The sequence below is a fragment of the Vicugna pacos genome, chromosome 19 (genome assembly GCF_048564905.1).
Source record: "Vicugna pacos chromosome 19, VicPac4, whole genome shotgun sequence".
Taxonomy (NCBI): Eukaryota; Metazoa; Chordata; class Mammalia; order Artiodactyla; family Camelidae; genus Vicugna; species Vicugna pacos.
In genome coordinates, this window is record NC_133005.1 from 28114769 (window position 1) to 28134451 (window position 19683).

General features: G+C 40.7%; 1 protein-coding gene across 2 annotated transcripts in view; it reads left to right on the top strand.

Moving 5' to 3' along the window:
* Positions 1-4890: 4890 nt before the first annotated feature.
* The window catches only part of CTNNBL1 (catenin beta like 1), a 144454-nt gene continuing 129661 nt past the window's right edge, over positions 4891-19683 (top strand). Inside the window, exon 1 of one of the 2 annotated variants that reach the window (XM_006202556.3) lies at positions 4891-5037. In XM_006202556.3, coding sequence (XP_006202618.1) covers positions 5008-5037 — 30 coding nt within the window. In that variant the 5' untranslated portion in view covers positions 4891-5007. The remainder of the gene's footprint in view (positions 5038-19683) is intronic. The other variant, XM_072944208.1, reaches the window with a different exon arrangement.

The following is a 19683-nucleotide window of genomic DNA, read 5'->3' on the forward strand; positions in this document are numbered from 1 at the left end:
TTTAACATTTTTTATTGATTTATAATCATTTTACAATGTTGTGTCAAATTCCAGTGTTCAGCACAATTTTTCAGTCATTCATGGACATATACACACTCATTGTCACATTTTTTCTCTGTGATTTATCATAACGTTTTGTGTATATTTCCCTGTGCTATACAGTGTAATCTTGTTTATCTATTCTACAATTTTGAAATCCCAGTCTATCCCTTCCCACCCTCTACCCCCCTGGTAACCACAAGTCTGTATTCTCTGTCCATGAGTCTATTTCTGTCCTGTATTTATGCTTTGTTTTTGTTTGTTTGTTTGTTTTTGTTTTTGTTTTTTAGATTCCACATATGAGCGATCTCATATGGTATTTTTCTTTCTCTTTCTGTCTTACTTTACTTAGAATGACATTCTCCAGGAGCATCCATGTTGCTGCAAATGGCATTATGTTGTCGGTTTTTATGGCTGAGTAGTATTCCATTGTATAAATATACCACATCTTCTTTATCCAGTCACCTGTTGATGGACAATTTGGCTGTTTCCATGTTTTGGCTGTTGTAAATAGTGCTGCTATGAACATTGGGGTGCAGGTGTCATCCTGAAGTAGATTTCCTTCTGGATACAAGCCCAGGAGTGGGATTCCTGGGTCATATGGTAAGTCTATTCCTAGTCTTTTGAGGAATCTCCACACTGTTTTCCATAGTGGCTGCACCAAACTGCATTCCCACCAGCAGTGTAGGAGGGTTCCCCTTTCTCCACAGCCTCTCCATCATTTGTCATTTGTGGATTTTTGAATGACGGCCATTCTGACTGGTGTGAGGTGATACCTCATTGTAGTTTTGATTTGCATTTCTCTGATAATTAGTGATATTGAGCATTTTTTCATGTGCTTTTTGATCATTTGTATGTCTTCCTTGGAGAATTGCTTGTTTAGGTTAGCTATTTTAAATTATGCAATACAGCATTATTAATTATAGCCACCGTGCTATACATTACAACCCCATGACTAATTCATTTTATAACTGGACATTTGTACCTTTTGGCCCCCACACCCATTTTGCTCACTCCCCACCCCTGCCTCAGGCAAGCATCAATCTGTTCTCTGCATTCATGAGCCTGTTTTTGATCTGCTTTATTTTAGATTCCAAATACAAGTGAGATCATATGGTATTTAGCTTTTTTTGTCTGATTTATTTCACTTGACATACACACAGCTTTTCTAAACTTCCATTTCCTCATCTTTAAAATTGGAATAGCATATAGTTAGGATCTGGGGTAGGGATTTGAAAGGATTTGAAAGTAGTATTGCCTGGAATGTATCAATTAGTAGATTGATTGGACCATCTATTAAATCAACAACTTTAGGGAGTGCCAGTTAAGTGCTAGGTATTGTGTTAGGTTCTAAGGTTATCCTGGTGAGCAATGCAGCGATCTCTGGCCTTCTGGAACTTAGAATATGGAAGAGAAAACAGACCCCCAGTGAGTGAAAAGAAAATAAGTATAGAAACACAAATCACAAGTGCTCTGAATATAATAGTCAAGAATGTTGATGGAGAATTTTGAGGGGAGGAGAGGGGAGAGACTATTATAGTTCTTATCCTCAAGGAAAATGCTTTGGATGTGATAACATTAAGCTGAGACCGGGAGGATGAGTGCCCCAAACTTCATCCCTGGGGAGGTTCCCAAGGAATTATTAATGGACCTTCCCATCAAGGTAAAACTGAAATATCTTAATGTGGTATTCCAAGTTCCTCCATGACGAGGATTGCCAGATAAAATACAGGATGCCCAGCTAAATTTGCATTTCAGACAAGTGACAAAAAGCTTTTAGTATGTTCCTAAATTTTGCATGGAACATATTTATGCTAAAATTGTTTGTTGTTTAACTGAAATTCAGACATAACTGGGTGTCTTACATTTTTTATGTGCTAAATCTGGCCACCCTATCCAAGATCTTCCCCAGCCACCGTCTCCTGCCTTACTTCCCACCAGTCCCTTCACAAACCCTATGCCCTGTCAAACATCCTTATCTTTGCTCATGCCGTTTCTTCTGCCTGGGTCACCATCTTTCACCATGTCCTCTTGGCAAACTCTTGTCATCTTTTAAACCCCAGTCCAAATGGTGCCTCCTGTGGGAAGCCATCCCTGGCAGGTACATTATCCTCATTACAGGGTGCTCCCCAAACCTGGTTCTCATGGGCTTTTGCCTTATGATTCTATATTTTAAGGCATTTTCTAAAAACACACAGATGTGATTGAATGCCTGCAAAGGAAAGAATATAAGGAATGATCTCATCTTTCCCACCTCCCTGCTCCCTCTCCCCAAATTCCCTCTCAACTCATAATATTAACGTCAAACATTGATTGAGTACTTTTCTGTGCCAGGCACCAGGCTAAGAGCTTTGCACGCAGCGTCTAGTATAAATTCCCCATAATCTTCTGATATAAATTTGGTTGAATCTCCACTTTGCTGGTGAGGCAATCAGGCACATAGAGATAAAGTTGCTTGCCTCTGTTTCCACATCTGTAAAATCAGGATCATAACATTATCTTCCTCATTAGATTTTCTCCTCAACTAGAATATGGATTCCAAGAGGGCAGGAATTTTTTTCTTTATAAATGTCTTTATCCTCAGAGCCTAGAATAGTGTCTGGCGCTGAGTAGGCATTCAGTAAATACTTGCTGAATGAATGAGTCACTTTACATATGGGGAGACTGCAACTTAGAAAGTAGCTTGCCCAAGGGCACACAGGTAGATGTGGTGGAAATTTGACTAGAACCAGAATCAGTGGTGTGTTGGTAAATGTTTAACAACCAGCTCTCTGAAAAACCGCTAACCCTGATTTGTACCATATGTTGAGTTCCTTGATGTAAATACTCCCACCAGGGCCGATTTCAAGTAACCAACCTCATGTCAATTGGCTTGCCGGTTTCCTGAAAATCTAATCATAGGCTCTTGCAAGCCTGTCTTTACAAGCTGGCTCCAGCTACCAAGAACTAGGGCATAGTTGTAAAGGGTGGACAGCTCCAAAGGGTATACTCCCACTGTTCTCTCTGAATGAGGCAGTCTATACTCACAGCTGAGTAGGAGCGGAAAAGACATTCAAATATCTCAGTTCAAGCAGATTGCACAGGTGATTCTTAAAAACTATAAACCCAATCACCAAACTCGCCCTGCTTAAAACCTTTCAAGATCTTTCCAATGCTCTTAGTGTAAAATCTAATCTACTTACCATGACCCACAAGGCCCATTTGTGGAACCTCCCCCTACACCAGGCACTGTATTATTGGAGTTTTTGTACCAGAATATAACGGTGAACATGACATATACAATTCACTTCCAGCCTGTGTCCAGTAGATGAAGCTACCAGTAAACAAGTAATCAACCATCAAGTACAGATTGAGATACATGTGCAGTAGAGAAGGTGCTAGGAAAGAGAATAATGAGAAGTTGCTTACTTGGACTAAAGTGAGTTGAGGAAGGTTACTCTAAGAAAGTGACATTTGAGACCTGAAGGGTGAGAAGGAGTTGGTTGAGGTATAGGGGCTGGTGGCTTGGCAGAAGAGAAGAGGATTTGGCTTTGAGGAATAAAAGTAAATTCTGTATAACTGGAGACCGTGGAGATGAGATGAGGAGAATGATTGTAAATATTGCTATGGTCTGAAATGTTTGTGTCTTCCCAAAATTTACAAATTGAAATACTAACTCCCAAGATGATTGTATTAGGAAGTGAGGCTTTGGAGAGGTGATTAGGTCATAACAGTGGAGCCTTATGTTAGTGTTTTTATAAAAGAGGTGGGAGAAAACTCCCTAACCCTCTTCTGCCACATGAGGACACAGTGAGAAGACACTGTCCCTGAACCATAAAGCAGGCCCTCACCAGACAATGAACCTGCCAGTGCCTTGATCTAGGACTTCTCAGCCTCCAGAACTGTGAGAAATAAATTTCTGTTGTTTATAAGCCAGCCAGTGTATATATATTTTTCATAGCAGCCTGAACAGACTAAGACAAATATCATGAACACAAAGAGCAGGGGACTAATGGCTAAGGGGACTAAGGGAGAGGCTTAACATCCTTTGAAGATAGAGCCTTGTTTAAATCCCAGGAGCTCAGATGCACTCTTTGAATGATTCTCTTTCAAGGATGGGCAACTTTTCCTACAGAAAACCTTTTTACTTCACTTGGGTAGGAACAAGATCATCCAGTTCTCATTGGACCTTGCACAGATGAATAAACAGAAGCCCAGAGAGGGCAATGTGATCACCAACAGTTTTGCAGCCAGTAATAGTTGTATGGCCCTGGAAAATACACTTTCTGAGCCAGCAGTGTCCAATATAAATACAATGGAAGCCACAAAGAGAACCACATATGTAATTCACATTTTCTTCTAACCACGTTTAAAAAGTAAAGAGAAATGGGTGACATTAATCTTTTATTTTATTTGACTCAATATATCTAAAGTATCATTTCGACATGTAATCAAGTCTTAGAAATCCAATGGGTATTTTATTTACACTTAAGGTACATTTCATTTCAGACTTGCCATATTTCAAGCCCTCAGTAACCACATGTGGTTAGTGGGTATCGTACCGGATAGTACAGTTCTATGCCTCAGTTTCCCTATCTGTGAGGTGAGGAAAAAATGATAAAATTGCCTAGTCACTGAATGGATTGTGAGAGCAAACCCTTTCCGCCCTGCACGTAGAGGGAGCGCAGTAAATCTTAGTTCCTCTTGTCTTTTCTTACAGCCCCGCCCTCCTTCAAGTCTCCGCCCCTTTCCCCGCCCCTTCAGGCTCCGGGCGGAAGTAGTGGCGTCAAGTGCAGCGCGCTTTACGGTAGCGCTGCCTTTTACCGCAGTGTGGCTGACTCGCGCGTCGCTCTCACTTTTACCTCATTGGCTCTGCTGCCCCGCTCACAGCGCTTTGCGGTAGTGTGGCTGGAGGCTCTGCTGAGGGGTCCGCGGCTTGGTGGTGAGTGGAGGGAATTGGAGTAGCCGGTGTTGGCTGAACCTGGAACCATGGACGTGGGCGAACTTCTGAGCTACCAGGTATGAGGGACGAGGAGGGCTGGGGGACCGTGTCCTTACCCGGACAGGAGTCTCAGGACCAGGGTCCCTTCATCTCACTTCCTCTCGCCTCAGCCGCAGGCCCTGGTCCCCTCACCTCTCATGTCACCCGGGTCGTAGCCTCTCATTTCACGTCACTCCTTCGAATTTCTTCTGGGCCCTTTCAACTCATTCCTTCCCAAGGCCCGAGCCCCTTCTTCTCAACTCCATTCTGGGCCCCTTCTCACCCTACCCTAGGGCCTGGCTCCCTTCAGCTCTTCTGAAGGCCCCAGACTGTTTGCACAACCATCTCCCTTTTGCTCTCTTGTCCCCAGTTGGTGGTCGTGGTGGGAGAGCACTGGTTTTTCTTGCTTTTCCACTGATTGGCTTTGTGGCTTTGGGAGAAGTCATGTCGCCCTCATTGGGCCTTAGCTTTTGTATGTTTAAAACAGAGACAGTAAGAGCTACCTGTTAGGGTTGTTTGAGGACTGTATCAACTAATGGACCTGAAAGCTGATTTTAAAGTGTAGCAAGCTGGACCCATGTTAACTGCAGTTGTTGGGAGATGTTTGAAATTCCAGCATGAGATGGGTCCTGTTGGGAGACGTTTGACATTTTAGCATGGAAAGGGTCCCTAGGAATCTTCTTGTCCCACTTTCTCAGAGTACTTGTGGGGTAATGGTGGCCCAGAGGATAGACAGGACTTGTCCAAAGTTGCTCAACAAGTCAGAGCTGGGATCAGAGCTGAAGTCTTCTGGCTGTTAGCTCAAAGTTTAACCACCCTCTTCTTTATTTTATCTTTTTTACTTTTTTGGGGGTGAGGGGGAGGTTATTTATTTATTTTTAATGGAGGTACTAGGGGTTGAACCCAGAGCCTTGTGCATACTAGGCATGCACTCTACCTCTGAGCTATGCCCTCCTTCCTAGCCCCCCTCTTTTGACTTCCTAAATGTCCAGTATGGTAGCCACTAGCCACATAGGTTGAGCAGTTGAAATGGGACTAGTCTGAATTGAGAAGTACTCAAAATGTAAAACCACAAAGAAGTAATCGAAGTATAAAACCACACTGGATTTTAGTATGGAATAAAAGGTAAAATTTTTATATTGATTGCATGATCCTATCAGTTACTTTGATTGTTGATCATATTGATTAAATGGTCATATATGGGTAAAACTGGTGAAACAGAATATGTTTAAAGTTAATTTTACCTGTAGCTACTGGTCTTTTACTGTGGCTACTAAACATACATATATAGCTGGCCTTACATTCCCATGGGACAGGTCTGCAGTAGAGAATAGGTGACTAAGAGCCATCAGTCTGTAGTCCCATGTTGCTTGGAATCTCTATTTTGCTGCTAATTGGCTGCTGTAACGTTGAACAAAATACATAATTTCTCTATGGCTTGGTTTCATCTTGTAAATGGGGGAAATGATGGTACCTACCAAGTAAGTCTGTTGTGAAGCTGTTGTAAAATACAAAGTGTGTAGACCAATGCTTGTCAAAGAGTAAACGTTCAATAAATGTTAACAATTTTATTCATGCATTTATTCCCTCAGCCAGTATACATAGAACTGACTTTGGAGACTCTAGACATCTCCAAGTGGGAAAGAACTTGTAAACAATGGGAAATATATAGCCAAGTGATTTACTTTTTAAAACAGCTTTGACCGTGAAAGAAGAAAGGAAATAGGGGGGTTGTTGAATGAGTGGTTGTATCCTGTTTGGCATACATATGAGCCCACTGACTCATAGAATATTAAAGCTAGCAGAGGTTCATTCATTTGCTCAACAAATATTTATTGAATATGTACTGTGCAAGGCACTATAAGCATTCAGTATACAACGCTGAGCAAAACAAAGTTCTTGCTCCTGTGGAGCTTGTAGCCTGGTGGGGAAGTAACAAAATAAGAGAGTAAACAAATGAGAAATTCAGATTGTGATAAGTGCTTTGAAGGATACACAGGGTAGCCTTCAGAACTGTGCTATTTGGTGTGGTAGCCACTGCGCATGTGTGATTGTTGAACGTTTGAAATGTGGCTAGTTCAAATTGTGATCTGCTACATGTGTAAACTATATACTGGATTTCCAAGATTTAGTATAAAAAATGATTGTAAAATATATTAAGTTTTATATTGGTTCTACGTTGAAATGGTAATACTTGGGATATGTTGGCTTAAAGAAAATTATTAAAATTAATATCATCTTAAAAACTTTTACACTGTGGCTACTAGAAAATTTAAAGTTACGTATGTGGCTTGCATATGACTCTGAATATATTTTTATTGGACAGTGCTGCTAAAGAAAATAACCCCTGGGAGTGGGAGACAGAACCTGCTGTGTTAGATAATATGGCCTGTGAAGGATTTTTCAAGAATAGACTTTAAAAGACTGATGAAAAGTACAGAATGATCAGCCTTAGAGGGAACAGCAAGTACACAGGCTATGAGGTAGAAGCTGGTGCAGTCTGTCGGAGGATCAGAAGGAGAACTGATGTAACTGGAACTCCTGAGTGAGCAGAGGAATGATAGGTGATGTCAGGGATGTAGGCGGATGACAGACTGTGTAGGCCCTCCTGTGGGCTATGATAAGGAGTTTTGAATTTTATTTTATTTTATGTATTTTTTTTGAAGTTTAGTTGATTTACAGTGTTGTGTTAGTTGAATTTTATTTTGAGAGATGTTATAGATAACTTCATTCAACCTACTTATTCACAGATGAAAAGTGAACCCCTTTCTGTTAAAGGGACTTCCCTGAGGTTGTAGGCCAAGGTAGTGGCAGAGTTGAGGCCAGAATCCCAATCTCCTTATATCCAGCTCTGTTCATTCCCCACATGTATTATTCATGCAATTTTCTTTCTATCAATGTCCACTCCTCCTGTTCGTAAAAGACGGTACAGCCTGGAATCTAGTCTGTAATAAATCACACGTGCCCATCCTTTTATGGAAAGTCGTGAGGATCACCTGAGTTAATGGGTGCACAAGCTCTTTGAAAACAGTAACTTTTTATAGATATGAAAGCTGCATTGCTCACCTGCATCATCTCTCTGAATCCTTGTGAAAACTCTCTGCGGAAGGTACTGTTTTAAATCCCTGTTGTACAGATGAGAGAACTGAGGTACAAAAAATGCCTACCTCGTTGCTGCAGCTCCTAACCACGGCGCTGTACTGCCTGCCTGCTCTGTGCCAGATGCTGAGCTAAAGTGCTTTCAGATATGTCCTTACATTTAATTCTCAACATGCCCTTTGAGGTAGGTGGCATGCCTATTTTATAGAAAAGGAAACACAAGCTAGAGAGGTCAGTTACCTGCCCAAGGACAAACAGCCGGTAAGGAGCAGAGACAGAACTGGAACCAACTGAGTACCCAAATCTAGTTTTCCACTTTGTTTTCAGATTTTAAAAAACATTTAAAATTTAAGTAATATACACACATAGAGGAATAGATAAATTTTAAGTGCTGTTGATTATAGTTATCATTTACAAAATAGGCTCGATGTGACCACTGAAGTTCATTTCTCAGGGAGAAAGTGGTCGGATTTGAACATCCCCATCCCCAGAGTTTGATTCAGTAAGTCTCCCTTGGGGCCTTAGAATTTGCATTTCTAATAAGATCTCAGGTGTTGCAGAAGCTGCTGGTCCAGGGACCATACTTTGAGACCCCCTGGTCTAGAATGATCTACATTCCTCTTAAAATTTTCTCTGGCTGAGACGTTCTCCTCCCTTATGGCCATTAGTTTTCAATTTTTTGAGCTTAAGTTATACTTTTCCCCTGCCGTCTAGATATTGAGAGCAAATCGCTTAATCTTTCTGGGCCTCAGTTTCCTCATATGCCTAATGAGAGGATTAGATAAGTTTCTCTGAGGTCCTTTCTAGCTTTAAAATTCTGTGATACTAATTATTTAGGCTAAGAGCTTCAGAGATTTCAAGGAATAAAAAAAGCTTGATGTAGTAGAATGAACTGAAAATCTGGGAGATTTGAGTTTTAATCCTAGCTTTATCATTATTTATCAGGGTGACTCAGGGCAAGTCACTTCCCCTCTCTGTACATCACTATTTTTTATCATCTGTAAAATGAAGAGATTGAGCTGTATGACTTTTGGTTCTTTCCTTCCAAAAATTCGGAGACTAAGGTAAACAGATAAAATGTATAATGTCAAAAAATGTTTATTAAAAGTATTTAACTTTTTGAGGGTGCTTACTAAATTTCACTTTTGGGGCAACTTCATGGGAAGATTCCAATTTTCTGCTGAGATTGGTTCTTCTAGTAATAGAATTAAGGAGCAAGTGCCTTGGTATATGCCTTATATCCTTGACATATGTTAACTATTCATTTGAGAAGACAGGAGAATTACAATGTGGACAGGAGGTGGTGGAAAAAGTCTTAAAAAGGAAACCAGTTATGTTCCCAATATGGAAATGTACTTTTTTTTGATGCCTTCAGGCTTAGACATCTCATCAAGAAGTGTGCCCAACAGTTCCTTGGCTGAGAAGTTTCTGCTGCATAGGCGTGTATGTGAACTCCAGGGCATTCTCATTAATACTAATTCCACAGATGTCTGAAAAAAGTTCTTACCTCCGAAGTTTTGCAAGAAAGAATTCACAGTGCTGTTTGGCTCAGTGGGAATGACTTGCTTTGTGACTTGAGAAGTATTCTCTTTGAGGCAGATTGGGGTCAGGGACCCTTGGTTTGGCAATACTGCAGACACCCACTCCTCTTGTCACCTATCAGTCAGTAATATAGCATTTCCTTGGATTGAAAGGGCTTGTAGGAATCAATAGTCTTTCTCCTTTCCCCTTCTTATTTCTTTCTTTTGAAATAAAAAATCTTAATGACAGTAAACTGACAGGAATAGTATTAAAAGAAAGTACTGAGAAAAGGGAAGCTACTACCTTAATCCAATAAATATTTTTATTATATTCCCACAGTTTTATGTATTTTACATGTCTAAAACGATTGTATGTATACTGCTTTGTGTTCTAGGTTTTAATTTAACACTGCCAGAAATATTTTGTTTCTACATAGTCTTCATGTTATTTTTAATGTTTGTATATTTTTTCTTGAGTGATAGACCAACCATTTTTCTCTAAATTGTTCCTCTATAATCGAGTATTTAGGTGGTTTCCAGGTTTTGTTCTTGGAGATAATATTGCAGTGAACTTTTTTATTTATGTGGCATTTCCCCCCTCACATCTGTCATTAGTAATTATCATGTGCCATCATCTCCTGTGCTAAGGATTGCATGGACTGAAATTATTAAGACATGGTCTTGGACCTTAAAAAATTCATAATTTTAAAGTGTTATGAAAGCACAATGGAAGGAATGATTGGATATGCTTGAAGAGGGAATGTATTGATAGGAATGGATGCTTTGGTCATTGAAGAAAAGGAGATGACATTGGAATCCTAGCCTTGAATGAATAGAAATTCTGTGGGTGGTGAAGGAGGCTGAGAGTCATTCTTGACTAGGGTTGGTGAGAGCAAACGCATAGGAGTAAAATGTATTGGAGTAAATGAATGGGAGTGGCAGGAGCTGATGGAATTGTCTCAGCTGGGGATATGTCAGGCGATACATTGTGCTCATATAGGATTAACTCTTTATCACTTTACAGTGCTAACAGCAGTGTGTGTTCCAATGTTACTGCAATCTTGATACTACTAGTTGTCATAATTTAATTTTTTTCTCATTAATCTAGTAGGTATATAAAGAGTTCATTTGCTTTAATAAGCTTTTTTCCCCCTTATATGTGTTCATCATTTGTATCCCTTATCTGCTTCTTTTTCTTAAGGTAGTATTGTAGTTTGTAACTGAGGTTTTCTGTTGCGTTTTTTATTGATGGTGTGTGTATAAGAAACGTTATGGGAAGCTTGAACACGAGCTCAAATATATCTTTCATTCTGTGGTGCCCCCATTTTACCTGTAATCCTGAGAATATTATCCTAATCATGACGTCATTTTATAGCATTGTGAAATAGGCTCTTTTTGCATGATAGTTTAGACTAGTGGTTTTTGAAGTTACTTATTGCTATTTATTGGGGTACTATACATAACAATAAAGAGCTATTCTCATTGTTAGTCCCATTTCAGGGTGTTTTCTTTTTCATCTCCTGAGTGACGTTTTTTTCTTAAGTTCATTTCCTCACTTTGCAACCTTCCTATCCTCTCTTTCCCCTGGTGTGTTCTTTTCCTACTCACAAAATACGTTCTATTTATGTGCCTCCTTGCACAGTAGGCAGTGAACTTAGAGGCAGGCACCAGCACCTAGCAGGATGTCTCACTCATAACTGATGCCTAATAAATGGTTGTTTAGTGATTGAGTGAATGAACCAGTACCTGCCTTTAAATATGCTCTTCTGGATAAACTTTTGTTCTAATATCTCGTTTGCTTGCTGACTTGCATCTCTTTGCTTTAGTGTTAAGACTTCAAGAAAGTTTGATTCAAATCTGTTACTTCAGTTACCGAACTGTAACTCTTCCTTGTTACATTTTGCTTCTCTTGCTGCAAAACCTATATTCTTTTTTTAACTTTTTATTTTGACCTAATTTTAAACTTACAGAACATTTGTAAAAACAGTAGAGTTTCCACATGCTCCTCACCTAGCTTCCCCTAAGTTTATCTTATATAACCATTGCACAGTGATCAAAACTAGAAAATTAACATTCATATACTAGTAACTAAACTATAGACTTAATTCAGATGTTACCAGTTTTTCCACTGATGTCCTTTTTCTGCTCCAGGATCCTATCCAGGATCCCACATTGCATTTAAATTTATTTTCCTTGTTTTTTACAGTCTTGACATTTTCAAAGAATATTGGTCAGTTATTTGTAGAATGTCTAAAACCTATTCTTGAAGGTTACCAATGCCCTCTGTGCCAGATATTTTCTTGAGCCTCATTATTCTTGATTCTTCACTAGATTTTGATTCTTTAACCCTGTTCCTCATCTTCTTAGAGGAACTCATCCATTCTTTTGTCTTTCAGCACCTTTATATAGAAAAACACTTAGCACACTAGCCCTGACTTACTGAACATTCTGGCTGGATGTTCTAGTATCAAATATTGCATCCCTGCTCATCACCTACCCAAGATTTTGCATTTTAGTCAGGGCTGTAGCTGTTCAGCAGACTTGAAAGAAGCCCTGGAGTTATTTCTCAAAGATAAAGGGGCTCAAAGATGAAAGGCAAGATTCTTTTCCTCATGGAAAACACAAGCTCACGAGCAGAGGTTTAACTCCTCTCGCAGGAGTCAGGAAGGTGTTAGCATCTGAAAATGCGTAAGTCACAGTTCTTGCTCTCATGGAGCTTACAGTCTTAAGGGGAGCATCACACAGATCTGAAAACTGATAATCCAGTACAGAGTGCCATTGCTGTTCGGAGAAGCATGAGCAAGATATTGCTGGCACAGAGGCAGGAGTGGCCCAGCCATCAGGAAGTTGGAAAGGCTCCACAGAGGAGGAGTTGTTTCTTGAGTCTTCTTGCTACCCCTTCTTTTCTAATTCAGCTGCCACCATCTTAGTTTAGACTCTTGAGACTTTGTCAGATAAGCAGTCTGTCTTACTTTTGTCTTTGTGGATCTCATATTGGCGTGATGAATGTGGGTTTATTTCCTCCATGTGCCAATACTCTTCTCTGGTCATAGACTCCAGTCCTACCTGTTTCAGCTTCCTTGGAGATAGGTCTTGTTGAGATGCCTGATTTTGGAGGTGAACTTGAGGAAGACAGCCATACCTTTTCTGCAGTCTCTCCCTAGGGGAGTTATTGTTAAAATTGGAGGGTTGAATTTCTAAGACCCCAATAGGAAAATTTTCATATGTAAAAATGGCTACATTGGAGAATAAGGATGTTTCAAAATAGCTTGTCAGCACTGTTGGAGAAAATAATTTAAGGCACATGCCCTCTTACTGTGCCCATTTAGGTGCCTTTTAATGCTTAGTGTAGTGGATGAACACTAACTCTGGGTCAGACAAACTGCCTGTGTTTGAATCCCACCTCTGCTACTTGGTAGCTATGCAACCTTGGGTCAGTTAATTAACCTGTTTAAGCCTCAGGTCTTCATCTTTAAAATGGAGATTATATAACAGTGTCTATCTCTGCCCCACCATCTTTTAAAAAATCTCCACTTTACTGAGAGTTAAATGAGACAGTGTGGGTAGGGCTAAGTATTACCGTGCCCGACACACAAGTGCCCAGTCAGTGTTAGCTGAGAATTTTTATTAATCGTATAATTATAAACAACACATATGGTGTAGCAAAAGAAAAAAAAATGTTTTTTTCTCAAATTCTGTAAAGCTGCCTTAGTATTCCCAAGGTCACTGGTCTCATGGAGATTAAGGTTTAGCATGCTATAAAAGGAAATGAGAACAGTTTGTCACCCACACATGCCACAGCATAGAACTGTGCTCAGTAGATTAAAGTGTAACCCTGTTCTACCACAGTTAGCAGTCACTGATATCAAGAATTATGTCACCAGCACAGTAATTCTTTTCCCCAGGTCTCTTTAATATTACCCAGAGATCTCAGTTTTCCTCTTTTCTAGTGCCAGGGATCTCATTTACAAATTACTCCTTTCTTTTTCTTTTCTTTTTTCCCTTAAGTTTCCTGAAGGAAGAAATGGTTGGTTTTGGTCTGAGTCTTGAATAGCTGTAGAGAAAATGGAATTCGGAGAAGGTACAGCAGAAATTCTCTTACCTTCTCCAAGGCCAGTCATTTGAGTCTAGTATTTCAGCTGAATAGTTCAAAAATATTTTCTTTTCCACAGGGTTCCAGGAGTGACTTTTCTGAAAATGTGTTGGCCTAAAGTTTAACTTTAGAACCCCATCTCCATTGTGGGTTGGTAAATAGACACTAGATTATCTTCATCCTGAGTTCAGTGAAAGATCTAGTGAGACTACCACAGTGCATCTTCCTCTCTTAGCTCATTTTAGGGTATCAGTTGCCTGTAGGCAGATTATCTACTACCCAGCACTGTCCAAAGCCATTGACTGAACTGAGAAGGATTTGAAATCAAGCACAGAATGTTAGGATGCTTTTCTCTGACTGTGTCTGACTGTATTCCCAAAGCAGGTATGATTGATTATCGAACACTTTGTTTGGCATTATTCATGTGCTCATTCTGGTAGTACATAAAATTGAAGATTAGTTACATTTTTATTTGACACCCACCCCCCTCAGTTAAGAGTAACTAAGTTTGCAGTTACTTTTGGGATCATTAACAGACTTAAACATTAATAGTATATCAGCCCTCTGCTGGTGTATCATTTTGGAATGCTGTTTTCTTTGCAGCTTTGGATAAAAGGAAAAGAATTGCAGCTACAGTTGTTGTGTTATCTTTTTCTGTCCTCTTTGAACTTTAATGCTTCCAAGGAAACAGCTAATAGTGTCCCATATTAATAATAAGGGAAACTTGAGCATTTCAGTTACATAATTGTTGGCAGAGAAGCTGAAACATGGAGTGGGGGCTCTGACAGGAGTAACTCATTGGGTAGGGGAAGATGGCGATGCTAAAGAATCAAAGAATCAACAGAATGCTGAAACTCAGCAACGAAAGAGGACAAGAAAAAGACATTGCCGTTGAGGAACTGAGGGTTGGAGCTGTAAGAAGCCCATTATGAGTTTCCTTATTTGAAAATACAGGTTGCATTGAATTTCACTAACTTCTATCTAGTGTCTTTGGAGAATGTGGTGTTCCTCATAAACAGACTTTCCAGATAACTGAAGCTTCGAAGTAGAGCAAGGGTGCTGGAAAAGAAGGACCTAGAAATGATCTTTTGCAGCCTCCTCTTTTTACGGATGGGGAGAGCAGAGCACAGAGAGGGAATGTGACTTGCCTCAGGGTCTCAACTACTTGGTGATAAAATGGGGTTCAGAGAAGTGCTTTTTTCTGTGATTATGTCCCCTCCTCCTTCACATATTTAAAACTTGAATTTTTCATCATTTTGTATGGAGTTTTTTCTAAAACATATACATTCTTGTCTTTCTCAGTAGGTCACACTGTTGTCTTAGGCTCGTTATTATGAACACATGTTAATTGTGTTCAGCTTCTTTCCTGACCTTTTGAGGGGTGGAAAGCTGTTACTCTTACATTAAAACGCTTTGGAGTGTTAGATTTTGAGTTCTTGTGCCCACTTACAGTTTTTCTTCATTTTGGTGTCAGCTGTCACTCCTTAGTGTTATTGTTTAATAGGGTTTTATCTAAGGCCTTTTTTGCTTTCTTTTAATGGTGTCATGAAAAGTTGAGGTTGTTGGATGAATGATTCTTGGTCATCTTTGGATAAACTGTAAAACTGTGGGGCTCTTCTGTTAGATACTGAAGTCCGCATGATGCTAGTAGTCATGTTAGTGTAACTTGTCTTCATTTTCCATCTAGCATTTCCTCTAACATCTTTTTGCCCATCACTGTCATCTTGGAGACTGAAGAACACCTGAGCAATTGCTATTGCCCACTACTCAGGAGTCTGTTAGGAGAAACTAGAACTCACAGATAGGGGTTTACCTGGCCTTCTGTGGAGTGCCTCTTTCTTTCATGGCTTCTTATCTTTCTGGAGGGGAGCCATTTACCTGTCTGATTGCCTTGATCCTATATCTTTAAGCTAGTCTTACATCCAAATTCATACACCTACTAGCCCATGAAGTCTAGATTGTAGCAATCACCTGAGACCCTGTGTGCTTGTTCCTGCCCTGTTCATGCCTCTGCCCAGTTCCTGTCTTGTGCTTGGCCCTTGGCCCTATCTCTCATTTCCCTCTCCCAACACACACACGCACACACACACACACAGAGCACACACACACACACCGTTTTTTTAGACTAAGTATGTACATCTGCTCTTTGGCTTCCAACTGGTTCCTTATCCAGGAGGACTCTGCCTGGCAGGGACTGAAACTACCTTGTATAGTGTACCTCATATGGTGTACCCTGCCTTAGCTGGACCTTCAGGACCCAACCTTTGGCCCAGTGCATTGGTAATCACCATTGTCAGCCCACCTGATCCTCCTGTGAAAGGACAGTTTGAACAAGATGCTACCCGAGAGGCTTGCAGATTTTCTAGTTCTGCAACTTTGAGAGCCTACAAGTTCTCCATCTTGGTCTTGTCTCCTTTTGCCATTGCTTCCTAGTCACTCACCAGGGCTTGGCGAAGAACCAGCTAATGTTTCTGGGGGCTTTATGACATATGCTCACAGTCAGGCTGTGGGCCAGTCCAGATTTTTGAGGGCTAGTAAATTTTATTTGAATTAGTAATCCATATTGAATCTTTCACTCTTTAATTATTCAGAAAATTTATTAAATGCCTACTCAATGCAGGATGTTATACTAGACATTGGGAGTAGAGTGACACACGAGGAAGTTGCAGTCCCTTGTCTTTATGGAACTTATACCTAGGGAGGCAAGGCAGACAATAAACAAGAAAAACAAAACAAATGCAAATAAATAAGAACACCTAAACATGCAAAAAATGCAAACTAGTTAAACAAAAACAAGATAGTTTTAAATAGGGATATAAAGGGAAGAAAATGGGCTGATGTAATTGAGTGGTGGGGGATCATCAGAAGGTTCAAGAAGACCTCTCTGAGGGAGTAACATTTGAGCTGAGAATGCATGATGAGAAGGATCTAGCCACATAAAGAGCTGTAGGAAAGCAACGTAAACCAAGGGGAAAACCACTACAAAAGCCTAAGGTGGGAATAAGCTTGTCATGTTTGAGGCAGTATGGCTAGAGCATGGTGAGTGAGGAGGGGACAGAGATGAGGAAAGAGGTCAGCTGTGGGGAGGATGAGAAACCCTAAAATGTTTAGATTTTACTGTCAGTACATTGGGAAGCCATTAGGGGTTTTAAGCTGTGGTTGTTTTAAAAGAGCACTGCGTTTGCAGAGTGGAGAATAGATTGTAGGGGAGCAATCTGGCCAGTTCGGTTGTTCAAGGCGGGTAGAATTCACCTTTGTGCTGCAGAGGGCTGCAGCTGAAGTGGTGCTCTCCCTGGGATAATTACTTTCCCGCCTAGATTGTTTTCAGAATCTCCCAGTTCTGAACATTTAATCTGTGTTCTGGCTTAATCAAGAAGCAACACTCTTCTAGTGCCAGGCTTGGCACAGACAGTGTGGGCATGGTGCCTTTTGTTGAGCACCCTGCCCTGGAGAGAATGAAGAAAGCAGCCCGAGGACAATGCAGCTGACCCTCAGCACCTGGTAACTTGTGTGAAGCTTTGGAATACATAAACTTTATGTGCTTCTGCAAAACAGTTGCAGATGGTCTGGACTGATGATTAAATAGCACCACTGTTTTGTCCAGATTTGCTATGGCCATCCTCTCTCCATGTCTGGTTTTACATTACAGTGGGTAATTAAAGGGGCATAGCCATTTCTGGTTACTTCTAGGACATCTTTTTCAGTTGGCTTAGGGGGAAACTTCAGTTTCTGCCAGTTGTATAAGTGACTGCGGTGAGCAGTGGCTGTGAATGGCTACTTTTTGTTTTCAAAATTAAAAAAAAAAAAACGAACAAACTTAAAAAGAACTCTCTCTAATGAAAGGGAATAATTGTCTGCCTTTGCTGTCTCTGCTGGTTCTCCAGTGGGATTTCTGCCATCAGACTTGTCACAGTTAGTTGGCAGGGACTTTTTTCCCTGAGCTAGCACTAGGAGATCTGAACGGGCAGAGATAACACAAATTAGCAATGGTACAAGCGTATCTGCAGAGGAACAGATTTCCTTCTGACCAGAGGTGCTGTTGGTGGGTACCACCTAATTTTCTATGCACCTCTTACCCTTGATGACAGGACTTTTCAGCAAATAAAAAGAATTGCTTAAGACCACTTGAGCTGTGCAGTTTTTACAAGACTTAAGAGTTCAAAGGCCCTCAGGCTGCTTAGCCTGCTAAGGTGGTCTCTGAATATTATCTCCATGGCTTCTCACTGGGGATCCTTCCACCTCCCTCAGCATAATGAACTTGGGGAGACAGAAACTCTGATTCTTCTACCTCATTTTTTTTCTTTTTCCAAAGATTTCTTCTTCTATCCCCAAAACTTATAAGGACACAGAAGGCTCAGTGGGGGAAAGAGAGATGGTGTCTGCCTTCTGGCTGACATGACTTGTGCCAGTGGTTGGTGGGGTTTCCATAATGAAGATTGCAAATCACTTTACATCTTCTTGGAGCCTGTCCCATAATTAGAAGACTAAACAGTTTGTTTAAATTAGTAATTTTCCCGCTACCTTTTCTGTGTGCTTAAAACCACCATTAGAGCAAGATAGAGACTGGTTAACTGCCTGTTGTTGGGCTCCACGTTCTAGTTGCGATTGTCAGCAAGAGGCTGAGGAAGTCTTATTTTAATGAAAAAAGCAATTTTTTGCCAAGGTTCACCTTGTGTGAGGCAGAGGCACTTCTGACCATATTAACTTCCGATTACTGAGTACAGTGACTATGGCTTATTTTGGGAGCATGACACCAAGCCCGACAGGACAATATCGGGAGGTAGGTTTGCAGCTGGGCTTGAAGTATTGCCTCTGCGTTATTGGCTGATTTGCCTTCAACTGATAGATAGTGTTTGTGGAAGAGGGTCACTTGTAGGGTTAGTATGTTCCTGATTTGAAGTGAATGAATAACAGCTCATAGGGGAGCTTGTAGAAATTGTTTTATTTCTAGTGAAATAAGAGAATGTGTGTTTTCTCTTCCGTATGTCACCCAGCCAAAAGAACAAAACAGAAAGCTGGGAACTACCAGGTATTGAAGCCCATGAGAGCCAGGCATTGTGTGATTTTATTTGATATGTTATTCCATATCATCTTAAATGCAACCCCAGGAAATCAGTATTCTTAGTCACATTTTATAGATAAGTAAGGAGAGTTCACAGAGGTTTAGTGACTTACCCAAAGACACCCAGGAAGTAGGTGGTAGAATCTTTTTCCTAATAGTAAGCCCCAGTGGATGAAGGTAGCTTCAGAACAGATACCCTAGAGAGTAGAATGCAGCAGAATGCTACCCTCACCCTACCTTGTACTTGCTTCCAGTCTACCGTGTGTATCATTTTTGTCCAGTAGAACACCATGCACTGGTTATCAAATCCAGGGAAGCAGAACGCCATGCATTAGTTACCAATCCCGGGGGAGGCCTTAAAACGCTGCCCATTGCATCTTGGAATTGGAATTGCCAAGGAAAACGCGAAACAGTCAAGCACTGGATGAAACAATGCTTTACTCACATAGAGAAGAGACAGCAAGATCAGCTCCAGCAGTGTACGTCAGTCCCTTGTGACTAGCAGAGCCCTTCCCCTTTTGATGCTGGGCAGTTGACCTACATGCACCCCTCTTTCCTGCAGCACGAGGACCCAGACCTGAAAACTAGTGGCATGACTAAAGGCCAGTGACATACATGCTTAAGCAGAACGAAGGGACACTTGCTGAGCCTGAAACAGGGAAACATATTCCCATACAAGGTGATAGACCAGGCATAGGCTGTATGGGCTCCTTATCTCTTATAAAGTCTAATTCCAGGCCTAAGGTCCATTTTTATGTATCTGCGTGGGGTTTGACATACTGCATGCATGAGACTGTGTTTCCCAACAATTCTTTATTGGAATCACTTGATTGCATATCTTTCCTCCCATTGGACTTTGAGTTCCTCTGAGGCAGTTACTAGATCAATGCCTGCTGGATGGTAAATACTC